Here is a 27649-nt window from a genome sequence, read left to right as displayed (position 1 = left end):
CCATCATTCTCTACAGTAACAGTTTTAACAGAGAAGATCTCATATTTGAAGACCAGGCCAAATACATGAAAGAACAGCTTTAGCACTGAAAATCTTCCAGAACTGGACCAAAATAAAAATCCTGGATGAACCCAGGATGCACAGTAAGACTGAAGATCATGTAGCACTGATTAGAAAGTTGCAGGCCAGACTTGAACCAATGTCATCTGAATAAACACGCATTAAAACTCATTCAGTGCACCGTTCTGTTTCGTTTATCTGGAGGTTTGACCGTCAAACTGGGGGTTTGATCAACATTTGACAGCAGAACGAGACAAAGTGAGGAGGTCACTGTTGCTTCTCTAATCCAGGACGTCCTGCTTGTCTAATACACCCAGCTGCTACAAGATGCCCTCAGTGTATATCATACATGTTTGTGGAACAGCTAAAGTCAGCAATATTGAATTAGAGTGAGGAGACGCAAATCCTGGTTGCAATATCACACATTCATTACTATAGAGGAAATGAAGAGAGATTTCTGAAATGTCTTAAAGAAATAATGAATTAAAAAAAATGTATATTAAATGAAATTATTATTAAATACACAGAATGGGCTCTATGCACGGCGGTATTTCCGGTAAAGCATTAGGGATGCTCGATAATTTCCGCCGATCGTAGAGTCCAATGCAATACCGAGAATTTATATTGAATTTTATACTCCATGGTTATACTAAAGAAACGTTAGTCACAAAAACAGATAAAACAGACACCCCTCGTTGTGTTTATGCTTCTTTTTAAAATTATATTAAATAAAATTAACTATATATAAAATTACATCTAAACGTATGTACGTTTCATTTTCAAAGACTGGAGGACAGTAAATTTTGAAGACTCTGCCATAATCCCGTTTTCCTCGGTTTTCCTCCGCTTTAATCTCCACAACCGGAAATGGACGAGCATCCTTGCGTCAAATGCGGAATTTATGCGTGCATATAGCCCATTGCATTTTCAAGTCAATTTAATAAAAGTTAAATTATGACTTGCTAAAATAAGAACTTAATTTAAAACCAAAGACTGCTTGTGTTGAATATAAATTAATAAAACAATGTATGTGTAATTGAATAATGTGTTCATATTTTAACTTTTTAAATATATGTAACAAATTATGTTAAAGTGATGAAAATCAAGTTTTTATTGTTGTTTATACTGTATGTCTATGTGGTGTTTTGTGGAGACAAACCATTTGAAAATTCACCAGTCAACACTATCACAATTTTTTCCCCGCAGATTTTCAGAAGGTATCTGTCCAAGATATCTGACTCTGAGATGGAGAACGGGACCATAGTTTGTGTAACATTAGCAAGAAACACATTATTAGCGGTTTGATAACGTAGTCAAGCAAAAGGATAATCATATTAATAACTGTTATGTGTCCGATGTTGTAGAGAGCGATACATAAAACGCATTACCATTCTGATACATCTACTTGTAGACGAGCCTGTATGAGTGAGTGGAGGCGGGGCACATTAGCATATTCAGGACTCCCCGTATACTAATTTACCACAAAGAAGCAAACAGAATTTTTCACCTACAGGAGGGCAGGACATGCTCTGTCGACTGTATGTATGGGGCAAGAAGAAGCGTGATTGGGAGAATGTGTGTGTTTGTGATGTGAAGGGTGTGAGGACACTGCTGTGAGGCCGTTAAAGAAAACCCCCAGACCAACAGCAAGATAACACAGTCTTGAGCTTCATGATAAACCCTTATGAAACACCATGCTTTTCTTAGCTCTTTGTTGTATATGTCCCTCCTTCAGTGGGGCAAACCAGTGAGGACTCTCACATGAGCGATATTCAACTGAACAAACTCACACACGCCATTCAAAGAGCTAAAAAGAAAGGTCAAGATTGTGACCATTTGGGCAAATATTTGATGTAAAAATAAGGAGGCTCGAAGAGAGCCAATGTGAGAGAAACAGCCTGATGGCTAAGAGGCTCTTTGTGTACCTGTGTGGAAGAACAGGAAGTGTGCGCTCTACACTCTACACAGATGCACACATCAAACGCATACCAAACTGGTCAATATTAAGATTTTGATATTTAGGATACACTTTACTTTTAAAAGTAATGCATTTCAATATCATTACTCCCTAAAAAAGTTGTGTTTTTATGAACAAAAAAAAAAAAGTTTATGTTACTTTTGCATTCCTTTTCCTAACCTGGACTGGGCATGCTTGCTTTTAAAAAAAAAAAAAAAAGTTCCACTTTTGGGAAATGTAAAGGCCCTTTCACGCTAAAAGTGAAACGAATAAACCTCAGGCTGAAGGAAATGCAAATTCACGACAGGGCACTACTCAAACTTTGAGCATGAAAAGGAATTTCAACACTCGTATGAAAAAACAACAAGAAAAACAACACAGAATCGCAAATGATATGTTAATTGGATCATTGGAGGTCAGCAGCAAAGACATACAGTGAGATAACATACATAAAGTACTGTATATTTGAGCTATTTAACATTGTAATTATTGCCATTTTGGGTAATACTCCAAGTTTGCATTTCACAGTTTTTATGAATTTGGAAGGAAATCTGAATCTGTTTTTGTGCAAATGAGATAAGTAAATGCCTGCAGTGCACACATTTTGTCTAGAACTGCAATAACATCATGTTTCGCCTCAGGGGAAGTGTCAGTCAATAAATGGAAAGTAACTTGCGTTACTTATTTGAAAAAGTTACTAACATATTAGTTTAAAAGTAATGTTACTTCACTCGAAATTTGAAAAAAAAAAAAAAGTAATCGGATTACATAACTCACATTACTTGTAATGCGTTACACTGCAGCCCACAATGTTTTGAGAGTGACAGTCGCATTTAAATGATGGAGTGAATCTGCAAAATAGTTTTTCTGTGTATATTGAATCCAGCAGTTATTGTAGAAGCACCTTTGAAGACATTTTTGTGTCTAATTGGTATAAACAACATGCAAGGATGCCAACAGATTAAGCTGTTTGGTGCTATTTTTGAAGGGGGAAATGTCTGGTCATTTATAGTAACCCTCAGTCAACAGATGTGTCATGTAGAACAACCAATAAACAAACAGTGTCTACCAAACCAATGTTGCCATATATATTTTGCCTCTTATTTATGATATGTCCAACAGTGAATGATAGAAATCCACTATACTTTAGGTCAGTTCTCTCCATAGTGTGTCCTTATCTCTTGTAACTGGATGTATTTACTCCACTGTCTATAAAGACTATCTGTGTGTCACACAGCCGAGCATTGGAGCACTGCCATGAAGGAGCCTTCCACTGAAAGTACTCAGTTTAGCAGCTTGTATCTCCAAATAAGCAGAACAGCAAAATAACAGTAAATGTACAGAGTACAAACTGCAACATAAACAAAAATCTCAGTCTTTACATGCTTTTATCTCAAGTGTGTGCATGATCATCATCAGTAAAACTGCAGGCAACTGATCCTGAAGTCAAGAAATACTCAATAGCAGAACTCGCAAATAAATATTAAGCAAAAACGTTGAGTTATGTGCATAAAGATGTAGTAGTCCGATGAAAAACAAAAACATAAAATGGGCCCTTTAAATACAAAATAAATATCTTCTTAATATCTTTATTCACAATGCTAAAAAACGTTTCTTTTTGTTTAGCAATTTTACTAAAAATAAGTAAAGAAAGTCCGCCACCATGTGGTAAGAGAGAGAACTGCACATTTTAAGCTGCCAAAACCCAAAATGTTTGGGACAAATAAAAAAGTTCAGAAATCAAAGTGTAATTCTTGCAGCAAAGGAATTAATGAATTGAACTCAAACAGGTTTCTCAAACAAAACAAATACATTTAAAAAAATCTGGACATACCACAGCAATAAAATTGTCTTGGTGACCTAGACGTGCTCTTTCTAATTATCTGTGAGATTCTCCCTAAAGGTCCTACCTGGATTGGCCTGCCATCCTCTGATCCGATCATTTTCCTCCACTCCAGCAGAGAGCGCTGCAGGTTGTCGAGGCCGGTTTCCCACACTCTAACGTAGCCTCCCATGTCGACAGTCACCACCCCACCAGAGCCCAGAGGAGCCATCACCACATCTGTGTCTGAGATCTTAGAGATCCACACAGTGTAAGGAGACATCGAGCTGCTCCTGAACACATCAGCATGACAGACACTGATCAGAACCACGCCATTCACAGATCACATTCAAAAAATATGCTCAATGCAATTTGCATTACACAATTCCCTATATTGCAGACTACTTCTGGTTTCACTGTTAGGAAATATGTTATGCAAATACTATTATTCAATACTAATTTAAAACATAATAATATAATAACATAAATGACATTAATACCATTATAACATTTACATTTGGGAAAGGTTTTGATTTAAAGAAATTCTAAATTCATACTTAATAATATGCATTGCAAATGCAAACTCTGTCACTTTAATGGGCCCAGTGTCTAATCAGCTGAACAACAGAAGAGGGAGCTCCAGTTTCATGAAAGGAGTCTTACTCAGTACATACCGTGGGACTGGAATGTATTTGAGCTTCTTAGAGTTCAGGTCTGTCACTTCCAGGTAAGCAGCCGCCATGGGTGGTGTGACATCTGTTGGTGAATCCATGCCATCAGTATCATCATGATTGAAAATTGCATTTCTATTTTTATATAAGTGCATTTGTCAATGCTTTACCTTTAGGGTAGACCTCAGTCAGTGGGACTTGTGTAGGAGGCAGCGCTCGTATCACTTGATTGGCATCTAACAGACAGACACAGTTCACCCTCTTTGCCGGCCCTGTTCGCTTATTTGACCCAAAAAACATGTCAGACCCTCGACCCTCTGTTATGGGCGAATGTCTCTTAAAGCTGTACACCTCGTTTGGGGACTGTGGAAACACAATACAAAGCAGGTTATATAGGAGTCAATGACACATACGACTATCCATGATAATGAAAAGTAAAAATCAAGCTGTTAACTCTATAAAAAATAAAAAATAAAAAGAAAAGAAATTTTGTGTAACTATCAATTCAAATATATATATATATATATATATATATATATATATATATTAAATGATTGATTAAATGATAAAATGGAAAATATTATATATATATATATATTTGTATTTTTTTTTTCATATTTTAAATACGAAGGAAAAACTAAACACAAACTTTGTTTTAGGTATTTATCTGACAAAATAATTTGACAAAAAAGGCAAACTGCATTCACTTTTGGCCACTGTGTTATTATTAATTTTATTATATTGTAAAATGTCAATACCATTACACTTAAAACATCCGGATCAATTTTAATTACATTAATATGTATTGCTAAAAAATGTGCAAAATGATCAGTCACAAACTAATTAATATGCTTTTCTTGTCAAGAAAAAAAACATTTTATTTTTATCAAAACAGCTGCAATTATGCCCTCCCATCACCCCAAAAATATAAAAATCAATTCAGAAATTGAAAACCTGCCCATTATAAAAGGAGATATTCATGTTAATGTATGTAACTCATTTTGAATAAATAAATCTGGATGGAAAAAAAGTGCATCATGCAATTGATCTAGAATCCAGCTGTGTATTTTACAACAGGATATGTCACAATTGTCACCCACCATGAGATCTGGGAATCCCACAATAACATTAGCATAGGTGTTTGTGTCACAGAGGATGCGGTTGGGAGAGGCGATCTTCTGCCCCAGGGCAGTGCTGAGGTTCTCATTGGGCAGCTGCTCATTCGACACCTCCTGAGGAGCTGTGCTTTCCATCCCTGAAGCACAAAGACAGTCAGATCATCACTCTAAAATAACTTCCCATCCCATAGAGATGATAACGTGTCCTCGCCACTAATCCCATAAAAGGGTTCAGAGCATTTCTACCATGACTCTACATTTGTCACATCTTTATACCCCAGTTTAATTGCCCATTATTCAGACCTTCTAGAGACATTCTGTCACTCTCGATTTGATTGAGACGCCAATCCTGCTGATGGGAACGGTTGATGTCATCAAAAACATGCTCATTTTTCAGAGCAAACGCTGAAGCGTGTCTGATACTTTGGATGTCCGATGCCCACTAAGTACAGGCATTACTCTATCTTTATGACAGAGACATTCATCTCAATAACTCAATGCTATGAGTTATTAAGCATCTTTCTGCTTTTCATCCTCCAGAAAATGATACGTCGCTGAAGGAGGAATGACTAGGGGTAGGTAATCAGAAGATAGAGCTGTTTTCATGCCTTATATAAAATTCACCAGCTATTTTAGGCCTTCAAAATCAAACTAGCATTACTTTCTATCAAATGAGGCATGCAGGACTCACTGGCGTCATCCATCAGACCCCGAGAGCATCAGCTCTCCTTGAAATGCAGTAGGATACATGACTCTGCTTTCAAATTAGCTAAGCCAGGAGGTGTAACAATATATAGTAGGGGTGTAACGATACCCTCATGTCATGATTCCAAACATATCATGATACTAAACTCAGATACGATATTATTGTGATACTCCAAGACATATGATAAAAGGTTGACAAAAAATGGACTGATGATTAAAATGCTAAATTTGGTTTTACATTGGGGGTGTAAATGAATAGGCTTGGACCTGGTGCTGGAAACCCAATGCACAGGACAATGGTGACAGCAGAATAAAAATATTCATGATTCTGAAGCTGAAAATACAGAATTATTTTACATAAATATGTTTGGACTCTGTCGCTCACAAGATATATTTACAATATATATTTTTTCTGTTTCAAACTTTTGTTTTAGCCTGATTTTTGCTCGAAATGAAATCACACCAATCTGTACATCATACACAAGTACATCGGGGCCTTAATAAATGAATATTAGCATTAAAGGACAACTCCGGCGCAAAATGAACCTTTAGTCTAATTACACATTGTTACCTAGTCAACCGTTATCTGAGATTTGTTTTCATGATTGCCGAATGTAAATAGTTTTATCTCTAAAAACAGTTTAGCCTATAACGCTAGTATAATGCTAGTATATAGGGCATAGAGTAATGACAAATAAAAATCGCTTGTTATTACCACTAAAAAAAGGCTCAAAATAGCCCCACACTAACACGGCAGCATAACAAGGGTCTCTACATTCAAACCGAAGCATTGAGAACTTTGTCAGTGTCCATACAGTTTAATAAGAAGATATTTTATACACACAGTAATTTCGCGAATACAGGAAAAATACAGGAAAAATAGTCTCTACCAGTCGATCTACGAACGCCGATCCAAGTGCGCTGGTGAGATGTGAATAAGGTGATAAGCTGAGCGCGAACAGTAGGCTACATGTACATATTGAAGAGAAGAAAACGGTTTGTGTTTCTTCTGGAAACAACGGACCATATGAGATTCTGCACAGTTCAGCGCACTTGGATCGGCGCTCGTAGATCGACTGGTAGAGACTATTTTTCAAAGATGGCTTCTTCCTGTGTTCGCGAAGTTGACTGTGTGTATAAAATATCTTCTTATTAAACTGTATGGACACTGACAAAGTTCTCAATGCTTCGGTTTGAATGTAGGGACCCTTATTATGCTGTCGTGTTGGTGTGGGGCTATTTTGAGCCTTGTTAGTGGTAATAACAAGCGATTTTTATTTGTCATGTACTCTATGCCCTATATACTAGCGTTATAGGCTAAACTGTTTTTAGAGATAAAACTATTTACATTCGGCAATCATGAAAACAAATCTCAGATAGCGGTTGACTAGGTAGCAATGTGTAATTAGACCAAAGGTTCATTTTGCGCCGGAGTTGTCCTTTAACAAATAACACTGATAAATAAAACTAAGTAAAATATGTGCCCACTTGAAGTGCAATGAGCATAAATGAGTAAATATATCTTCTATGTGAGAACACATTTACGATGCAAGCCATTAAATATGACACCAAGTTTGATCATGTGCTCAAGTCTCGAATCTGACAAGTCAGATTGAAAAATCCCTGAGGCTTCATGTCAATCACAGCATATGTGAAACAGACGCATTTGCCAAAGCGAGACAGATGGTGACTGACAAGTGTTAAGGGCTCTCAGCGGCCCTGATAGGATGCAGCATCGCAGAGTCACTTCTGATTGGGCGTTCTGGCTAACAAGCAATAAGAGTTGTTCACCTGAGCTGGTGCCAAAGCCAGTGCTAACAGCGTCTTCACTGATGGCGTGCAGCTGGCACACTCCCGTGTCCTCTGCGCCCATGTGCATGGGCTTTGTCAACAGGAACTTCCTGCACATGATGGGAGCACATTTAGTTGAAAGTTTAGTTGTAGAAAATGCACTTCCATAACCTCTAAAAGGAGAACACCCTTTTCAAAGTCTGAGCAACTTTGTGATTTCATTGAAGTGCAGAATGAATTTCATTGCCACCTGTCAGTCTTGCTCTCAACAAGAAGCCAGCGGTCTTCAGCCACCAGGAACACAGCCTTGAGATTGATGGGGAGGGAGATGGTGTGAACCTGACCTTCCAGAACATCAACAACATCCAGCTGATTCCTGTCCAAGTAGAGCAGAGTGTAAATCACTGGACCATGCCTGAACAGGACACCAAAGCTCTGCTTCAAAACCTAGAGAGCTGCTAGCAGTCTACAGCCTATGCTGTAAAAATGATCATAATTGGAAAGGTAAAATACTGTAAAAATACAATGGTGTGAAACCCCTTTTAACTGGTTAAAGGTACAGTACGTATTTTTTTATAGAAATAACAACTTTCAGTTATGTACATTAGGGTCTTATGAAGTTTAATATTTTAGTGTCCTATGTTATTATGATGGTGTTTTGTATTTGTGTGAATGACACTTTTATATATTAGCATGTACCTCAGCTTATAGAAAAAACGTATCGGTTACCTAACGTAACCTCGGTTCTCTCTAGAAGATTGGGGTAAGTTAGCTTACGGCTCAATAGGTTTCAGAATGAAATGTAAGCTTGTCACAGATAAGATTGAGGGAGAATAGCCTACCCATTTTCTTTGTAGAAGAGAAGCCAGTTCTTGTGGGCAAACTCCTTGCACATTTTGTATCCTGGCTAATGACAACAATACAAAAGTAGAAAATAATTTTAAGATAATGTTAGGGGGGATTTTACAATACACTACAGTAGATGCAACACTAATAAAAGGTCCCCTTATGGAGAACCACTGCCATAGACATATATTTCGACCTGACTCTCTTTGTTGCTCCACCAGTTTGAAGTCTTGCGTTGTGGTTCCTCCTGCTTGTCCTGAGACAGGACCAGTCTCCTCACAGCACCAGTAACCAGGTCCACATGCAGAACTGTGTTGCCCTACAAAAAGGAGACAAGAATGTTCACAAATTGTAGTTCAGTTTAAAAAACGAGGTCACATCATTGTATTTTATTCCCTAAGGTACAATGATAACGATAGGTTAATGTCGAGGTTTTATAGACCAAAACAGCTATAATCTAGTTTTACGCAACAATTTTCCAGCCTCTATTCAACCCTGGCCTTTTTACAGCTGTCCCTTTAAGAAAATGTAAATGTCCTTTTAATAATATTCACAATATTATTGATCTGCCTGTTTTGACACCATTATATGAGAACTGAACTGAGCTGGACGATGACATCACTGTTTTCTCCAGAGGGGCTGTATAGATAAATTAACAAAATTAGTACGTTTTTTACAACAAAAATTAACCATCTGCTTTGAACTGTAACAATGGAGAGTAAAAAAGCGTAATAAATAAATGTGACTTGACTCTTCATATACAACATAAACAAGGCCAGAAATGTAGTGTACTTTATGTAAGTTTTGTTCCAGCCTCCTGTTACAGTCCTTCTTATCTTCAGTTTTCACCTTTATAGGAAAGATTGGAGGCCATCAATTCCTCCTCACCACTGAATCTGCAGCATAATGGCTTCCTTACGCCCTGGCTTTCATATACCGCATGCTGTCTGTGATATTAATAGAAGCCTTGCATCACTTCTGGACAGATGGTGGGTTTGGCCGTTATGGTCACGGGCCGCACCGTTCCATTCAGCCTTCCACCAGGAGAGCTATGACCCCTGGATGGCCTCCTGTGATGTCTGGACATCTGTATTTTTAGATTTTTTTACACAAGTAATCATGTTCTCCACACCCCTTTTTTCCAAAGCTAACAGGTTTCCGCCAGGCTCGACTCTAATATAAACCAGCTGCACTTTGAATGTAAATTCCAATTTGATCTCTTTCTGTTTTTTTGTTTTTTTTGGTACCTCAACATGTAAACGAAGTAACAAGAAGGGTTATTGAATACATCAAGATATACTACATGACCAAAATTGTGATCTCAGAAAACACTACAGCCACATGTGCTTGTTAAACATTAAACTTTAAAAACCATAGGCATTAATAGGGACTTACAACAGTTTCCACTCTTCTGGAAAGTCTTTATTGAAGACTGAATGGATGTTTAATCTGTTAATAATAGAGTGCGGCAGTGATGACGTAGTTTTTGCAGGCCATAACGGAAGTCAGCATCACCCTGGTTCCCTCAACAAATAACCAACAGGATTCTTCCATTCACATTGACTTTTGGATTATTGGAGAAAATAAAGCTATGTGGCCAACTAATGTTTGTGATTCTTACATGCTTTGTTTATAAATGAACACATTTTTTATTAATTGTGAAGCCTAAATGGAATCGCCAGAAGTAAAAAGCTAAAAGTAGGCTATAAAGGAACTGCACCACAATCACATGACTTTAACTTTACCACCACTAAAGTATAAACACAATGAGGCTATAAAAGCAGATTAGTAGGTAGATAAGTTTACCTTTTTAAGAAGTTTCCAACCAATGTCTCTGGTTGTTAGTAATAGCCCTTTTCAAGACATGTTAACCCATTTAGCCCTAAAACGCCTGCTAAAAAAGGCCTTTTTATTATGCCTAAGTACTTTTCTGTAAACCCCCTCCCAAAACCTAAGGGTTTCCAGAAATATTTGTCAAAATGTGTCAAAGCCTACTCAAATCTTAATTTCTCAGGCTCTATAGTAGATACAAACATGGAATAAAACGCTGACACCGCTCAAAATGATGCAGATGCGTTTGCCGGGCTTAATGGTGACTACACACAGATGCGCGATCCGATCCGGTCGTAAAGGTAAACACACACAGAGATGTGTGATTCGGTTTTAATGGGTTAAAAAGTGCTTGTGTAAATCATAGATCTTAACATTTAACACAATACCCATACATTTTTACAAAAAAAAGTGGAACGAGAAGTCAAAAATGTCAAATTATTGGGTTTGGGTTTTAGGACTCATTCCTGCACAACTGTGTGAATAGTTAAAATAGCCAAACTTGAGAATTAAAAGGGGGTGTCCACATACTTTTGGACAAATTGGCTTGAACAGATAACTATGGTGGTACACGAAGTTTATCCAGGGTTCCGTCACTTCGGTCTGGTTTATTCTTAGCTTGGTGACACTCCTACTGTCTTGCTGTTGTGAGTTTGCTCTTTCGTTCGCGGGTTAAGCTGTATGTTGAGAGGCTCAAAGGTGCTTGGCTACAGATATAAAGTTCTTGAGCATCACGAAAGCACATTTGATCTTCTGTTTATCATATTTCATGAGCTCAATGTACAGTATTGTGTGTGGATTACTCTTCACACGTGTCTTTATGAACTTTCTGATGCATCAAAGTTTCTCTCAGGTTCCATTAAAATGAATTAAAGTCTTTTGGAAAGACATGAGGGAGATTTTGTTTTTGGCTGAACTGTCCCTTTAATTTTGCTTTGGGTAAGGTAAACTATGAATAACATTATAAGTGGATTTATAGAAAGAAAATATCCTACAAAAACAGTAGTTTAAATTTTAACTAGGGATAAACAAAGCCTAAAAATAGTGACAATAACATCCAGCAAAGTAATATTCAGGCTTCAGCGTACCTCAATAAGCTGTGTAACTTATTTAAAATTCTGAATGGCATTATTGCTCAAACATCACATCTCATCATCTACGATGAAACTGTTAGCTCACAACTTGTTTTGATCTGTGGCCATTTACTATTTCCATCAACAATTGTTAGACATGGGTTAGGTGGAAAGGATGCATCTATTGATGATCTTCAAGTTTCATGTGTAGAAAGGTGAGTTACAGACCCCCACCCCTCACCCACACACACCTGTTCTTCATGAAGAACCACCTGGTCCTGCAGTGGGTTGCCCAGAGCCGCCACAGAGACAAAGGGCTGCCACACTCCACTGATGGTTCGGGGGAAGATGTCGTAGAGCTCAACGCACTGGACGGAGTCTCCTCTCTCCTTCATAGCATACAGTGATACAGGGTTGCATGTTGCCACGTAAATGGAATCTATGAGGTAAAAAAATCATTTTCAAAATAAAAGTCACAGGATTTTATAATGCCATATTAATTAGGTCAAAGGTTTGTCTCCATGAGTCGTGGCCTACCGTTAGCAGTGGTGACGTCGCAGATGATGTTGACCTCGTTCATGGGGATTTGCCAGTGAGCCTGTTCTTCAGTGAAGCTCATAGATCTGGTCTCATGCCTTTCAAATGGATAACTCTGAACCCGCAGAAACACCGGGCCCTGAGTAAATCCACAGATGTCGGTTCAGTGTCTAAAATTTATTTTGCTAATAACAACTTTGAAATATTGAAAATAAATGTAAGGTTTCTGATACCTTAATGTCTATCCGATGGGACTCTGTTGGACACAGCAGCTTTCGTCGTGTATTACCGTCCCGATTGATGGCCCAGTAACCCGCCATCTTACAGTCTGGCAATGGTAACCTAGGAAAAGGGTATTTAGTAGTTGTTTAAAAGTTTAAATTGTACATTATGACAACATGTAGGTCATAAAAACACCTGAAACTGTGTTCCTTTATTGGGTTAAGCAAAACTGACAGGCACATCTATATTTTTGCAATGATTTATAAAAAGTAATCAGTGTTTTTTTTCCCCACTGACTATTTACTGTATACAAGAACATAATAAAATAAAGTGCACCTAAATCAGAAAATGATTGTTTCATTCAGCTTTGTACATGCCTCAGAACCGAAGACAGTCTGCCGTCTCTGTAGTTAAGCACACTGTGTTCGTTGTTCATTTTCATTGAGATTCATGAAGGTTGTAGTTACACTATCTGGATATTGCAAAGTTACTTCTCCCAGAGAAAACATTAATGCACTACTCTGAAATTCTAGGTGGGATAACATATTCCAATCAAGATAAAATGTGAGAAATGCTACAGAAATTGATCATTTTCCTCAGCAAGGACACGTTAAATTGATCAAAAGTGACAGTAAAATGTCACAAAATAGATATATTTCAAATAAATGATGCTCTTTTGTCTTAATTCACTGAAGAATCCTGAACATAAATATCACAGTTTCCACACAATATTAAGCAGCACAACCGTTTTCGACATAGATAATTTCATCTTAGCATCCTTTACACCAAGTGCAATTATAGTCCGCTATGTTAGCAGAGGTTGTTAAAGCGAACTCCACCAACCATTCTCTAATTGAGCCGGATGCAATTAAAAAAAGAAATCGCACAAACAGAATCAGTGGCATGGAGAGTAAAGATGGCGCTGTTTTCTTTTGACGCAACCAACCAGTTCAAATCTGTCTTTTACCGAACTCATTCTCCTCCATTTTCTCATCAAATATCAGCTCAGAGTAGCATTTAATCTAAAGGGATACTCCACTTTTTTTGGAAATAGACTCATTTTACAACTTCCCCAGAGTTAAACAGTCGAGTTTTACCGTCAAATCCATTCAGCCGATTTTCTGATATTTAGAAGAATATCAGTAACCAGACAGTGTCTGGTCTCATTGACTTCCATAGTAGAAAAAAATATATACTATGAAAGTGAATGAGACCAGACACTGACTGGTTACAGATATTCTTCTAAATATCAGAAAATCGGCTAAATGGATTCGAAAACGGTAAATCTCAACTGTTTAACTCTGGGGGAGTTGTAAAATGAGCCAATTTCCAAAAAAAAGTGGAGTATCCCTTTAAATAAAAAGTAAGTAAACATTCAAAAAAATGTGGAAATTAAGCACAAGCACTGTCCCAATAAAGCAGCATCCATTTATGATTTGAATCAATATTAACAAATACACTGAATGTGTTATTGTTGCATACGGTTTTACTGAGGTGCAAATATCTACTACTATTTGTATAATTTTTAAGCACTTAATATTTCACAATATTACTGTACTTTTAATGCACTATTTGTGAGCATGAGACCTCTTTCAAAAACTTAGAAGTATTATTTAAAAGGAACTATTTGTTTCTTCACCGTGTCATTTTCCACTATTTTGTATAAAACATAATACATTTTGTAAACCAGATGGCAACCAGATGGCAAAACACTCAAAAGCAAGTGAAATAAAGACAAATATGAGACGGAAGAAACAAATAATTTCCTTTATTAAAAGTGTATAATATACATAATATACGGCACTGAGTCAATGAAATTACCTTTATGGATTGAGACATTATTTGTTGTTATATAATGCTGATGGTCAACAGTGGAAGGGCAGACAGCGATGGGACATACACACCACAGGATCATTCCAGATAAAAGAGACAATTATGTTTTTAATTGCTCCATTTGCCAAGAGTCTTCCAAACAACCACATTATGAGACATGCTCTCTCCAGATTTCCCAATTCAAGTGCTCTGTTTGGAATTTGCCCATAAATCTTCTAAAAGCACTAACCAGACTCTGATAATAAAGTTCTAAGTTTTAGTTCTTTCTGAGTCTGAAAAAGTATTATTATTTTTTTCACTTTTGAATTCAGATTGTTTTGTCTATTGCACCTTCAATGAAATAAGCAGCTTATGAGTTAAATGCATCCGTTAAAGGTGAAGTTTGTAATATTTGTGACACTAGAAACAAAATTGCTGTTCATTTGAGCAGCCGGACTGGGCTGGACACAACAACACTGACTAAACCAATGGTGTGAGTTTGGCTTGTTTGTCAGAGCAATGCAGATTCAAACTTTATTTGAAACCAGTCAATCAAGGAGTAGTTCACTTTTAAAAAAAACTTTTGCTGATAATTTACTCACCCCATGTCATCCAAGATGTTCATGTCTTTCTTTCTTCAGTTGAAAAGAAATTAAGGTTTTTGATGAAACCATTCCAGGATTTTCTCAATATAATGGACTTCATTGGGAACCAAATGGTTCAAGGTCCAAATGAGAGTTTCAGTGCAGCTTCAAAGGGCTTTAAACAACACCAGACGATGAATAAGATCTTATCTAGGACCCTTCGAGTCATAACTTGAAAAAAAGATTTGTTCATTTTGATGAACGAGTTTGAACAGGAGAGTCACTAACGCTCATCACAAAACAGAGCAAGGCGAGCATTTGTGCTTATAAAACTTAAACTTTATTTATTTATTTTTTAAATGACCGATCGTTTCACTAGATAAGACCCTTATTCATCGTCTGGTGTCGTTTAAAGCCATTTGAAGCTGCACTGAAACTCTAATTTAGACCTTGAAACATTTGGTTCCCATTGAAATCCATTATATGGAGAAAATCCTGGAATGTTTTCATCAAAAACCTTTAATTTCTTTTCAACTGAAGAAAGAAAGACATGGACATCTTGGATGACATGGGGGCGAGAAAATTATCAGCAAAAGTTTTTTTTTTTAAAGTGAACTACTCCTTTCATGCATCATTTTGTTTAGAGTCACTGCTGTTGAAGAAAAAATTGCACACTTCACCTTTAAATGCATTTGTTTAAGTGCATGCTTTGAGGATCATGCAGAACAGATCCTTTCTACAGGTAGCTTTATTAGTCCAGGACAGTGTGGCTGTTAGAGAACTCAATATTTGTCTATAAAACTGTATTCACAGTCAATAAAAGGGCAATAGGAGCTGAGGTCTTACTCCTTGGCAAGGTATACGCTGGTGGGTTTGGCTCCGATAGGAATGCCGTGCTTGTGCAGAGCTGTGATCAGCACCTCACGCGTGTCCTTGTTATAGGAGTCAAAGTCAAACACATTCCTCACGACGTTGGCCAATCCCTCATCCGGAAATTTCTAGAAAAAGAGAAGGTAAGCCACAAGACAAAAGCGTTTAGTTTCAATGCATTTTAAGAGCACTATGATTTTACGTTATCAGTCATTGCAGATTAAAAACATTCTTACTGGGGAAATTGATCAAATATGTAAGAATAGTTTCCTTTTCAGCTGATAAGTGTGCATTTAAATTGAACTGGCCACAACACACAGGATATGTGATTGGAATGAGGAATTTACTGAACTGCAATTCAAAGGAAATTCAACGTTGTCTCATGGGAGAGGAATTTCCTTTGAAAAAACATGAATAATGAGACTATTAACCATATAAAGCTTACAATAACATTTGATATGCCAATGCCACTAATATATAAACATGATCAAAGGTTTGCTGAAAAACAACAGTCTACAACAGTTCATGCTTTCTGTAGTCTGATTGACATTTAAAACGTTTTAAAGTGAGTAAAAGGCCTTCTAGTATAATCGTGCCCCTTCAGGTTGTGATACATGTCTCTTTTTGCTGTCAAATCTTTACTGATTGATATCAATATACTATATTTACATGCATTTTATGTAAGTATTTAGTTCTGCTGTAATAAACCTCATTTTTTTTCAGAGTATGAGCACAATATTATGATATCATACTATTATTAAATACTCAACAAAAATACATATGCAATCTTTTTTTAGACTTTCTTTTTATGTTTTGTCTAAAGCTAAAATTAAATGTTCCAATTATCAAACTTTGTTTTCAGATTTATTGTTTAAAAAGTAATGAGACATCAAACTTGACACAAAAACTATTGATGAAACTTGAAAGAGTATTTCCACCAGTGTTCATAAAATAAAATAATACTTAGATTTTAATAATATTACTCAGTGTTTTGTAACTAACCATGTTGTTCATTTGTTCATGTTTTATGGGTAACTGAAATATTACACACATATTATTATAAGCTACTAAGCAAAATTAATTTCTTTTTTATATTTTTTGCCATTTTAATGCTTTGTTCAATTCAAATTTGATTCGTTTGCTTCCTGACTTCAAGTGAATTGGGATTTTAAATATTTTCAATTCAATTAATTATGTTTCACAACCTGCCTATGCTTATGTTCTTCTTTGTCTAGAGATTGTACCTCTGCTCACTATGGACATATTTAGACAACTAACCTTAGGATTTGCAAAATGAGATTCTTTTAAATAATCTGGAAGGAGTTGACAGGCTGATTTTCCTTTTTTATCTGATCCAATGAAAAAAAAATAATAAAAAAAGCTTAGTTCAGAAAGACAATTTCAATTTATATTTATATATTTATATGATCACATGGAAAACAAAAATCAGTCAAGTTTAACTGCTAGTGTAGATTTCTGATGGCTGCTTGCGGCAGACTAATCTGACAACTGACTCCTCATCCAACGTGACAGATGAATTCCATCCATCTATCGGCACCTCTGTCACTCCTGAGAGCTGAGGCTAGAGTAGGAGGAGGCTGCTCCGCTGTGTGTGTGTGAGAGCAAAGTTAAAGCCCAGAGACAGGTGGCCCAGAATGGCAGTGTGGCCTCTATGTGTCAAATCAGTCTGTGAGTGGGCCAAGTGAAGAGACAAGGCCTTTCCTCCCTCACTCTGTCTCTCGCGCGGCACCTATTATATCAGACATAGGGTAACTCACCATCATCTATTAAACATCACAAAGTTCATCACCGGCACAAAGTCTGAATTCTTAAAATGGGGAACATCCTACAAACAAGATATTCTGGACATGATCCGTCCCATTAGATGAGAAGATACCGTCTGATTGTCGTGCAAAACAACCAACCAGTTTTTTTGAGTGCCTGAAATACAATACTGTTCAAAAGTTTGGGGTCAGTAAGGTGTTTTTTTTAAAGATTTTTTGAAAGAATTAAAACTTTTTAGGGCTGTGAAATGATTAATCGCGATTAATGGCATCCAAAATAAAAGTTTGTGTTTATATAATATATGTGTGTAGTCAGTGTGTATAATTATTTTGTAAATATAATAAAAGAAATATTTTCATGTATATACTTTATGAATGTTTTGTTTTGAAGAATGTTTTAATCAAACAGATCTCATTCCCCATTGACTACCATAGTACGCAAGTAGTCAATGGGGAATGAGATCTGTTTGATTAAAACATGCTTCCAAATATCTTCCTTTGTGTTCAGCAGAACTAATAAACACATAGAGGTTTGGAACAACACGAGGGTGAGTAAATACTGACAGAATTTTCATTTTGGGGTGAACTAACCCTTTAAATGCATCAGACGGCCTGTGAACTATAAATGTGTCAGACGGATGATAAACGTGAGGCTATAACTACCAGCCAGTTACCTGTAGGTGTTTTACGATGTTGACCACCTCTCGTGTAGAGTAGGGGTAGGTGATTGTTCCTTGGTCAGCCATGGCCCGGAGCTCTCCGAATGCAGCCACCAGTTTCTGGAGAACAGCATCAGGAACGCCAGGCCCGTACTGCTTCAGCATGGCAAACTCTGCCTGAGGTTTGGGGTTGTCCACTGCATGGCAGCTAAATATGTCCCCTGAAAGAGTGATTCATCATATAAATATAAAGCCCTTACTTGATATTTGTGTGTAATTCTCATGATGATGATAAATTGAATGGACCGCATTTATATAGCGCTTTCACAGACTCAATGGCCACCAAAGCGCTTTACATTTGCCTCACATTCACCCATTCACTCACTCAATCACACACCGAATAATACTATATAATGGAACTGTCAATATATGAAGAGTTCAGATGCAAAAGCCTCTAAATGCCATTTGAAATTTTCTTCTTTAATGATGATTTTGTATATGAACTTGTATATTTAAGTTCAGTAATTTTACTTAAATAACAATTAATAGGTAATTATCATTGCCATTTAAGTGAAATCACTGAACTTAAATATACAAGCTTGACAAAAATCATCATTAAAGAAGAAAATTTCAAATGGCATTTAGAGGCTTTTGCATCTGAACTCTTCATATATAAGCCTTACCAAGAGCTCCAAAAAAGTCATTTCCCAAAAACGGAAAGCCTGGTCGGTTTGCTAAAACAATCATGCGGAAGTCTGGATGCATGGGAATGGCATTAGGCCTTCCTGCTGCTTCCAACGGGTCTGTGGAAATCAAAGAAAAATTCCAGTTTTAAAGTCCGTCAATGACGGGTCAATGATGTGGAACACGTTTGATCCTCTCAGTCCATTTTTACCTGACACTATTCTCCTTCCATCTGCCAGGATCATCTCTCCACTTTCCACCAAAGTCTTCAGGATGCAGGTGACATTTGTGGGAGCTTTATCAGCTTCATCTATTACCAGGATGTGTCCCATCTTCACAGCTTTAACCTTGAAAACAGCACATTTTTATTTCATTATTTATTCCATCAAGTCAAGGTTTTACTACCAAAGTTTGAGCTAAGTACATTTTTAAAACTTTTACAAAAACATTGGTAATAATCAGAAATATTACTTGAGCATCAAATCAGCATATTAGAATTCTATCTGAAGGATCTTACACTTGAAGACTGGAGTAATGATGCTGAAAATTCAGCTTTGGAAAATTCAACCCCGATATTAAGATGAGTTTAGTTTACCCCAGGCTACTAATTCACCAAATGGACACCAAAATGGATAAACGGCTTGAGTTTTCACTCTTTACATGGGTGGGAAATGAATCGCCCCTTTTAACCAAACATCAAACCGTGCCATCAAACATTATTTCAAAGTTTATCGCAGCAGAATAATAGTAATCCACTGCTATAGTTGTTCGAATTCTTAAAGGGATACTCCACTTTTTTTGGGAAATAGGCTCATTTTACAACTCCCCCAGAGTTAAACAGTCAAGTTTTACCGTTTTCGAATCCATTCAGCCGATTTTCTGATATTTAGAAGAATATCAGTAACCGGACAGTTTCTGGTCTCATTGACTTCCATAGTAGGAAAAAAATATACTATGGAAGTCACTGAGACCAGAAACTGTCTGGTTACTGATATTCTTAAAAAAAAATCAGAAAACCGGCTGAATGGATTCGAAAACGGTAAAACTCCAACTGTTTAACTCTGGGGGAGTTGTAAAATGAGCCCTTTTTCCAAAAAAATAAAATAAAAGAGGAGTATCCCTCTAAAGCATTTATTGCAACTACAACAGTACACAACATATTGCAATATGGCTAACTACACGTGCCAGAGAAATACACTATTACAAGTATTAATAGATAGAAATACACTACAATATATTTCTGTTTTGAAGGCAAAAACGTGAAAACAAATTACCCGAAGGTACAGCATGCTTTACTTTCACTGACTTTATTCGAACTGTTGCGTTGCGGATTCTCTTTACTCCAAAACAGCAAAGAGGACCAGAGTTAACAGGGATCTGAAGATTATAGCCGTGTTTTCATCATCTCTGATATGTACAGCTGACATTAGCGCCTCTTATTTACAACCCAGAGCTGAAAGGTGGTTTGTGGAGAACGAGGGGTGTTTTCTTGATGCTTTTATCTGTTGGACCGGCACAATGAGAGACCATTTGGAAGCATCGATATCAGATGAGGCGTCAGAAGGGGCTTCAAAGCCTAAAGACTATTTATACCCTGAGAGCTGCCGCTGGGTGCTAATTGAGGGGCCAAACTCCGAGTCACAGCCTGCTTTTCATGTCCATCCACCTTGTTTCGAGCGGAGACATCGTTAAAAGCCTTATGTAGACAACGCCCGCGACCCTGCTTCACAAACAATGTGTCTAAATGGCACCACCACGCAAACAAAACAACAGGCCGACTTCAGAAACGAGCAGCGTGGAGGATTATAACACACTGTCCTCGAGGTCATTCATTCATTTTTAATGCTTTTCCCTCATCTGTGCCGGGGTGTCCTCCGGGTTTGAGCTGGCAACTTGTTTGTCCTCGCTGAAGCAGTGGTCTGGACCATCTGCTGATAGATGTATAAATATCACTATGAACCACTGAGGTGATGAATCACATACACAAATACTGATAGAGCTCACTGTAGGTGTGTAAACAAATAAAAAAGCAAGTATGGGCTCTGTTACAAAGCCGTGCTGTTCACTACCTACATAGGAAAGTGTCTTTGAGGCAGCATCATAAGTCAAATGAAACAGCATGGGTCATACAAATAAAGCTGCTTGTGTGAAACATAAAAGATACTGAATTGAGTTCGGTGTTAAAGAGCCCCTATTATAGCATTTGAAATGTTCCTATTTTTGTTTTAGGATTTCCAAAAAACACTTTAACATGCATGCAAGGATAAAAAAAACACTTTATTTGTCTTATATTATGCATTTATTTTCAACTGATTTGCTCACCGACTCCCAAATGATTCGTACAACGACTCATTTTTCCAAACCACCCCTTTGCGTGACGCTAATTGGTGGTGATTGGTCTGATGACAGACCCAGTCAGTTATTGTTTGTTAGCATAACACATAAACATATTGATAAAGCACTGCAGTACTACAAGACGCTCTATTCTTTATGACAACTCCAATAACAGCGACAAACATTTCACATATTTAAAAAAAAATTGACATTGGGGACCTAGAAGCTGCGCTGAGCGTAACTTACAAACACACACACACATACTGCCTCGCGCACCGACGCAACAAAACCGTTCAAAACCCATAAAAGCGACAATTATTAATAATACTTACAGGTTGTGATTCGAAGGAGGAAGCTGATCCATATACACTGGGTAAGTAAGTTACTGAGCCCTCCTTCAGGAACAACCGCTTGCGAATCCACATTTGAATTCATTTATGTTTTTGAACTAACGTTATTCGCCAATAAAATGATGTGAACACAACCGGGCTATACTGTTGTGGTATCGTTGCAAATATGAACGCTATTAAACCACCGATTCTTCACATGCTCGTCCCTGGTAAATGAAAACAAAGTGGCTGAACTATCTTTGCGTTGTAGAACACAGCGTCTTCTCGACATGATGCTATGATGAAGTATTTGAATGTGTAGACTTCAAGTTTACACTTCCGTCTGCGCGCGCAGTAACTGGGCGCGGCCAATATGTCACTACGAACCAGCTAATGACTCGTTTCAAAAACAATTCATTTCATAGACTCAGAGTCGACTCTCACTTTTGAAAGACAATAACTTTATATACGGTGCACTTACAGATATAAATCTTTGCAGGATGTTTTCATTCCCTTAGAGCTATATTCCACACCATATGAACAGTCATTTTCAAAAATCCATGATAGGGGCTCTTTAAGGTGCGATCACATTGGCAAAAGATTGCTAAAAACAGACCAAAAAGTGTCCATGTTAATAGTGTATCACTTTCAAACCAAGCAGCTTTCTGTTGGTCAACATAGCAAATTTACGCCAACCCTCATTCACGCAATATACACAGGAACTTAATAACTGTAATTACTATACAAACTATACAAATAAACCAACAGACTCAAGTTTTTCAAGAATTCTAGGAAACCGTAGCGAGACGGCCTGTACACAGCCAGCCAGAAACTTTCTGTCTCAACCACAGCCAGTTTGTGCTCCTCTCTGCTGCTTCACAAGTTCTTTACTGTGCGACACAACTCTTGGCCAATGAATCCGAGGTCTCTGAGGAACTGGGTTGTAGAGTGTGCCACAAATCCTCGACAACCCACTTCCACTGGATAAACCTGGACTCTCCATCCTCGCTGTTCTGCTTCAGTGGCCAGATGAGCATACCGCAGTATCATATATCATCACACTTAATATTTCACTTACTACACACTGGGAGTTCAGCTTCAACTAGGGATGGGCAACGATTAATCGCATCCAAAATAAAAGTTTGTGTTTACATAATATATGTTTGTGTAGTGTGTATAATTAATTTGTATATATAAATACCCACACATGCATGTATATATTTAAGAAATATGTGCATTTATATATTTATATACATATATTTATTCACAATTAATATTATATATAAATATAAATATTTGATATATTAATAACACATTTTTCTTAAATATATACATGCATGTGTGGGTGTTTATATATACAAATTAATTATACACACTACACACACATATATTATGTAAACACAAACTTTTATTTTGGATGCGATTAATCGCGATTAATCGTTGCCCATCCTTAGCTTCAACCCAAATTAAAGGCACCTGATCCAGCTAATCATATATGAGAGACCTTGGAATCAAACAAATCTAGAAAAAGACGAACTTTTAGAAGAACTTCTCAACGTCACGAGTACTGACCAATGGAGAGTCTTCATAGATGATGACTCCATCTCTCACAGAGGGCTGCAGAGTTAAAGTCTGGACTGTGGTGTCTCTGTTGAGCATAAAAACAGAGCTTTAGACTGTGTTTGTCATGAAAAATAATAAATCATAACTAATTTCTCTAGAGGATGAGATGATATGTGGATTCATATTCATGGGTCCTACATAAGTTTAAAGTAAACTGACCTAAATTCAGAGTGATGGACAGAGTGTTCGAGTTCTTGTGCAGGTTTGAAATGTGACACATATCTCTATAGGCTTAGAGGAAGGGAGAATCCCTGAAGTGATTATTTAGACTAATTTAAGATTTCCATAATCGCTAACCAGGCCGTAATGCATGCGAGTTTGACTTTGGTTTAACTTTCAAGAGGAAACTCTGCACCTAATAGATGGGTTAGGCACAGAGACATCTTATTCAGTATTCCTACAATTGTTTATCCAATTAGCTGTATTTATCAAAATCCAGCATATTGCGAAATACTGACCAAAGTCAGTAAATTCTCACCACCACTAACCGAGAGCATACCACAAATCTTGCCATTTCAGAGATACTCTGACCCAGTTGCCTTGCCATAACAATTTGACCCTTGTCAAAGTCACTCAGATCTTGTCGAGGAACTGTCAAAAGATACTTTTGTGTTTCACAGAAGATAAGACGGTTGGACTTGGAACAAGGTTAAGTGAAATATAGTATTGTAAAATCTGAACTTCTCCGTTTAAGTTGTACTTTTGCCTTTGAAGAACTACATTTAAAGTTTCCTCTGCCCTGTCGACAGGTGTCCTAATTTATCACGATTAAAAGAGCTCACTCAAGCCTAAGAGAGGAGATCTTTTTATATAAGGCACTCAGTCAGTGTGTAAAAAAAGTTTCACCTTCTAACACAAATAACAAAATCATAATATGATGCATGTGTCCAGATGTTTATCTGTCTGACAAATAAAGGTGTCCTCTTTCTTCTGTTACATTCATACACAGAGAAGCTGCATTACTCAGTTCCTCACTAATGAAGAAAAGCTCCATGTAATGTCATTGAGTGGATGTGGGTCATTCCCGATGTGGCCTCATAACCAGGTTCTAATTGAGTCTAGCGGAGAGTAGTTTCTGATAATAGGTCTTCATCTCCGAGAAAGCTTTATATGAGAATCACTCAAGGGACTTGTTTTATTTTACCTGTGAAGCTGAAGATATTCTCTCGGTCTGTTCATGAGATGCAAGAATCGATCAACAATCTTGTTTTTCCCAACACCCTGCGAACATAGTAAGAACATGTTAAAGGAACAGATCACCTATAAATTAAATTTTCATTATCTACCTATTCTCATGTCTTTCCAACCCTCTATTACTTTCTTCCATCTGTCAAGCAGATTTTAGGCAGAATATCAAGAAGTGGACGGTGATTTATACTGTCAAGTTAAAAAAAAAAAAAAACCACTTAAAAAGCACCATTGAAGGTTATAAAAGTACTATATACACACTATTCCAAGTGTTTTGAAGCCAGTTAGTTTATTGACCATTACTGGGGCTCTTAAATTGAATTCACACCTATATTTAATAATAAAAAAGGCACCTTACCAGCTCTATACATAATTTGCATGTATAGAGCTCACGTCATGTTATCAATAGTGACACGGCAATACTGTTATCCTTAACTGTCCATACTAATTCAATAAAAAACAGAAGCTCAGACAATCTGCAGACAAAATAAAAATTATACATATATATTTTTCCATCTAAAGTATAGAGCAAATCAGTTTTATTATATCAGTTCAGGCAAAACTACATTGGCAAACAAAGATGTAGTTGAGAGTTTAAAGATTTGGGTCAGCAACCCTCTACAATTTGGGTCAGTTTATATATATATATATATATATATATATATATATATTAACTTGTATTTTAATTCAACAAGGAGGCATTCAATTGATCAAAAATGACAGTAAAACATTTATGTTACAAAATATTTCTATTCAATTAAATTCAGTTCTTTCCAAATTTATATTTATCAAAGAATCGTGAAAAAAAAAAAAAAATATATATATATATATATATATATATATATATATATATATATATATATATATATATATATATATATATCATGTTTACACTAAAATATTAAGCAGCAAAAACTGTTTTTTTTTTTTTTACATTGATAGTAATAAATGTTACTATCAAATCAGCATTTCAGAATCATTTCTGAAGGATCGAGACTGGAGAAAATGCATCACAAATATATATATATATATTTAAATAGAAAACAGTTACTACCATCAAAATAGAAAACAATTCAATTTTGAATTGTAATAATATTTTACAATATTACCATTTTACTTTATTTTATGATCAAACAAATGCAGCCTTAGTGAGAAATAAGAGACTTATTTGAAAAACATAAAACAATGAATGGTAGTGTATTAAACAGGAAAGCATGTATTCACAGTTCTATTTCATTTTGTGCGTCTAGCACATATATTTATGTGTTCTGTGTGTCAATCAATCTACTTGTCTAAACTCTGAGGTGACAGCAGTCCGGACGCCCACTCTTTTTCCACACCCTCAGGTCTAGAGACAGTAGTAGAGACAGTGGGCGAGTGCCTGGCCGCCGAAGGACACATCTAGTCCTAGTTCAGCCTGTAGCTGGTGGGCAGATGCTGTAAAAACGCAGCTGTGCTTCATGGCATGACGCCACCGCTCTGGGATAGTGTACTGTACATCTGCTATGCTCTCAGTATCAGAGCGGACAGACGTCCTAAAGATGGGAATCCTCAATTACCTGGTTGCCCACAAGAAGAAGGTGTTCGCCCAACAGGAAGTCCTTCAGCATGTCCTGCATGACCATCATGTGCTGTGAACAAACAGATAAAACATATTTTAGAATGAGACCAATACTAAACAAACTGGGGTCCCAAGCATTAAATAACAGAAATTCCAGATTTCCAAGGTGGTCTGAGACACCAAATCTAGGAATTTTGTCAAAATATTTATTATTATTATTATTATTTATATGTAAAATAAAGCCTGTGATAAACATAACTTGACTATACTTTGACATTTTGTTCTACAATGTAAATTACACACTCAACCAAACGCGAATTTTGACGCGAACGTTTTCAAGTAGTTACTAGATAAGGCAACTAGAGTGTGTACAGTGAAAGTTGTAGAACAAAACATCTTTTGTTTACGACAGGCTTTATTTTACTCAAACATTAAAAAAAAAAAAAGCATTATAAAACCCCACAGGAAAATCTCAAAGGAAGAAGCAATGAATTACACTTCCTGGTTCTGATGTCATACCTGCACCACTTTAGTAACTTTGTCATGGTACTTCAATTTGTAATGAACAATTATGTATTTTCAAAAGAGGCCTCAGACTTTTGTGGTCCACCGTATGCCATGTGACCTGATCTATCTCAGATTGTTCCAATGGTAAATAACATGAGAAAATCATCAATTATATCTGAGAAGGTCACCTACATTTTACAGACACACATAAGCTGATTGGATAGATGGGAGCAGAAATGATTTCTGGTCCAGTTACGGCACAATTACTTGAATTTTCAATTTCTGAGGCTGCAAAGGCACAAAATGCCTTTTCAATACGATAAGGTCATATAAGAATGACGCGTTTACTGCATACACGCATTATACAAGGAGCGATGCGGGTGGACACACGAGTTTGCCATATTGGGAGGTGGCCTCAGTGGACTACTGCACTTCTCCTTCTAGTGCTCTAAAGACAAAAAAGCAGGTCATTGAAAAGTGGGACAAGTGTAACTTTTTTTCCTCCACCTCTTTCTGGGCCTCAGAAGGGAGGGTAGAGGAATATCTAGGTCATCCTCGTTTTCTTCTCACATCACTGAGCAACAGTAGCGTGAAACCAAATGCCACACATGCAGTGTGGCAACAACCGAGTATTACTATTGGGAACACTTTATATTTTGTTATTATTGCATGATAGAATGCTAAAAGGATAATTTATACTACCATTTCACCACTAAGTCTGTAATTATTGGATCAAAAATACAGTAAAAACAGTAATATTGTGAAATATTGCTGCAATTTAAAATAACTGTTCTCTATATTAATATAAATGTGATTTATTTCTGTAATACAAAGGTCAGCATCAGCATCCATTTTCAGCATCCTCACTCCTTCAAAAATCATTCTAATATGCTGATTTGTTGCTCAAGAAACTTTTATTTCTCCATTATAATTAGGTTGAAAACAGTGTGTGCAGCTTGTGGAAACCGTTAAACATTTTTTTCGGGATTCTTTGATAAATATAACATTCAAAAGAACAGCATTTATAACAGCATTTAATAGTAAACAATTTTCCACCAAGTAATATAGTTCACTAGTCTAAC

General features: G+C 36.7%; 1 protein-coding gene across 1 annotated transcript in view; it reads right to left on the bottom strand.

Annotated features, from left to right (window-relative positions):
- vwa8 (von Willebrand factor A domain containing 8) overlaps nucleotides 1-27649 on the bottom strand; it is a 101929-nt gene that overhangs the window by 32728 nt on the left and 41552 nt on the right. The window contains exons 20-37 of the mRNA XM_039683601.2: nucleotides 26059-26130; nucleotides 24456-24532; nucleotides 23261-23336; nucleotides 19237-19372; nucleotides 19025-19144; nucleotides 18357-18562; nucleotides 15875-16026; nucleotides 12644-12752; nucleotides 12411-12549; nucleotides 12125-12312; nucleotides 9167-9289; nucleotides 8967-9031; nucleotides 8375-8500; nucleotides 8125-8234; nucleotides 5611-5765; nucleotides 4681-4873; nucleotides 4514-4595; nucleotides 3928-4132 (exon numbers count right to left, since the gene is read on the bottom strand). Of these exons, the coding sequence (XP_039539535.2) occupies nucleotides 3928-4132; nucleotides 4514-4595; nucleotides 4681-4873; nucleotides 5611-5765; nucleotides 8125-8234; nucleotides 8375-8500; nucleotides 8967-9031; nucleotides 9167-9289; nucleotides 12125-12312; nucleotides 12411-12549; nucleotides 12644-12752; nucleotides 15875-16026; nucleotides 18357-18562; nucleotides 19025-19144; nucleotides 19237-19372; nucleotides 23261-23336; nucleotides 24456-24532; nucleotides 26059-26130 (2334 nt within the window). The remainder of the gene's footprint in view (nucleotides 1-3927; nucleotides 4133-4513; nucleotides 4596-4680; nucleotides 4874-5610; nucleotides 5766-8124; nucleotides 8235-8374; nucleotides 8501-8966; nucleotides 9032-9166; nucleotides 9290-12124; nucleotides 12313-12410; nucleotides 12550-12643; nucleotides 12753-15874; nucleotides 16027-18356; nucleotides 18563-19024; nucleotides 19145-19236; nucleotides 19373-23260; nucleotides 23337-24455; nucleotides 24533-26058; nucleotides 26131-27649) is intronic.

The sequence above is a fragment of the Pimephales promelas genome, chromosome 7, assembly GCF_988280905.1.
Source record: "Pimephales promelas chromosome 7, fPimPro1.hap1.1, whole genome shotgun sequence".
Taxonomy (NCBI): domain Eukaryota; kingdom Metazoa; phylum Chordata; class Actinopteri; order Cypriniformes; family Leuciscidae; genus Pimephales; species Pimephales promelas.
The sequence above is the reverse complement of the archived record's forward strand: the minus strand, read 5'-3'. Positions and strand labels throughout refer to the sequence as shown.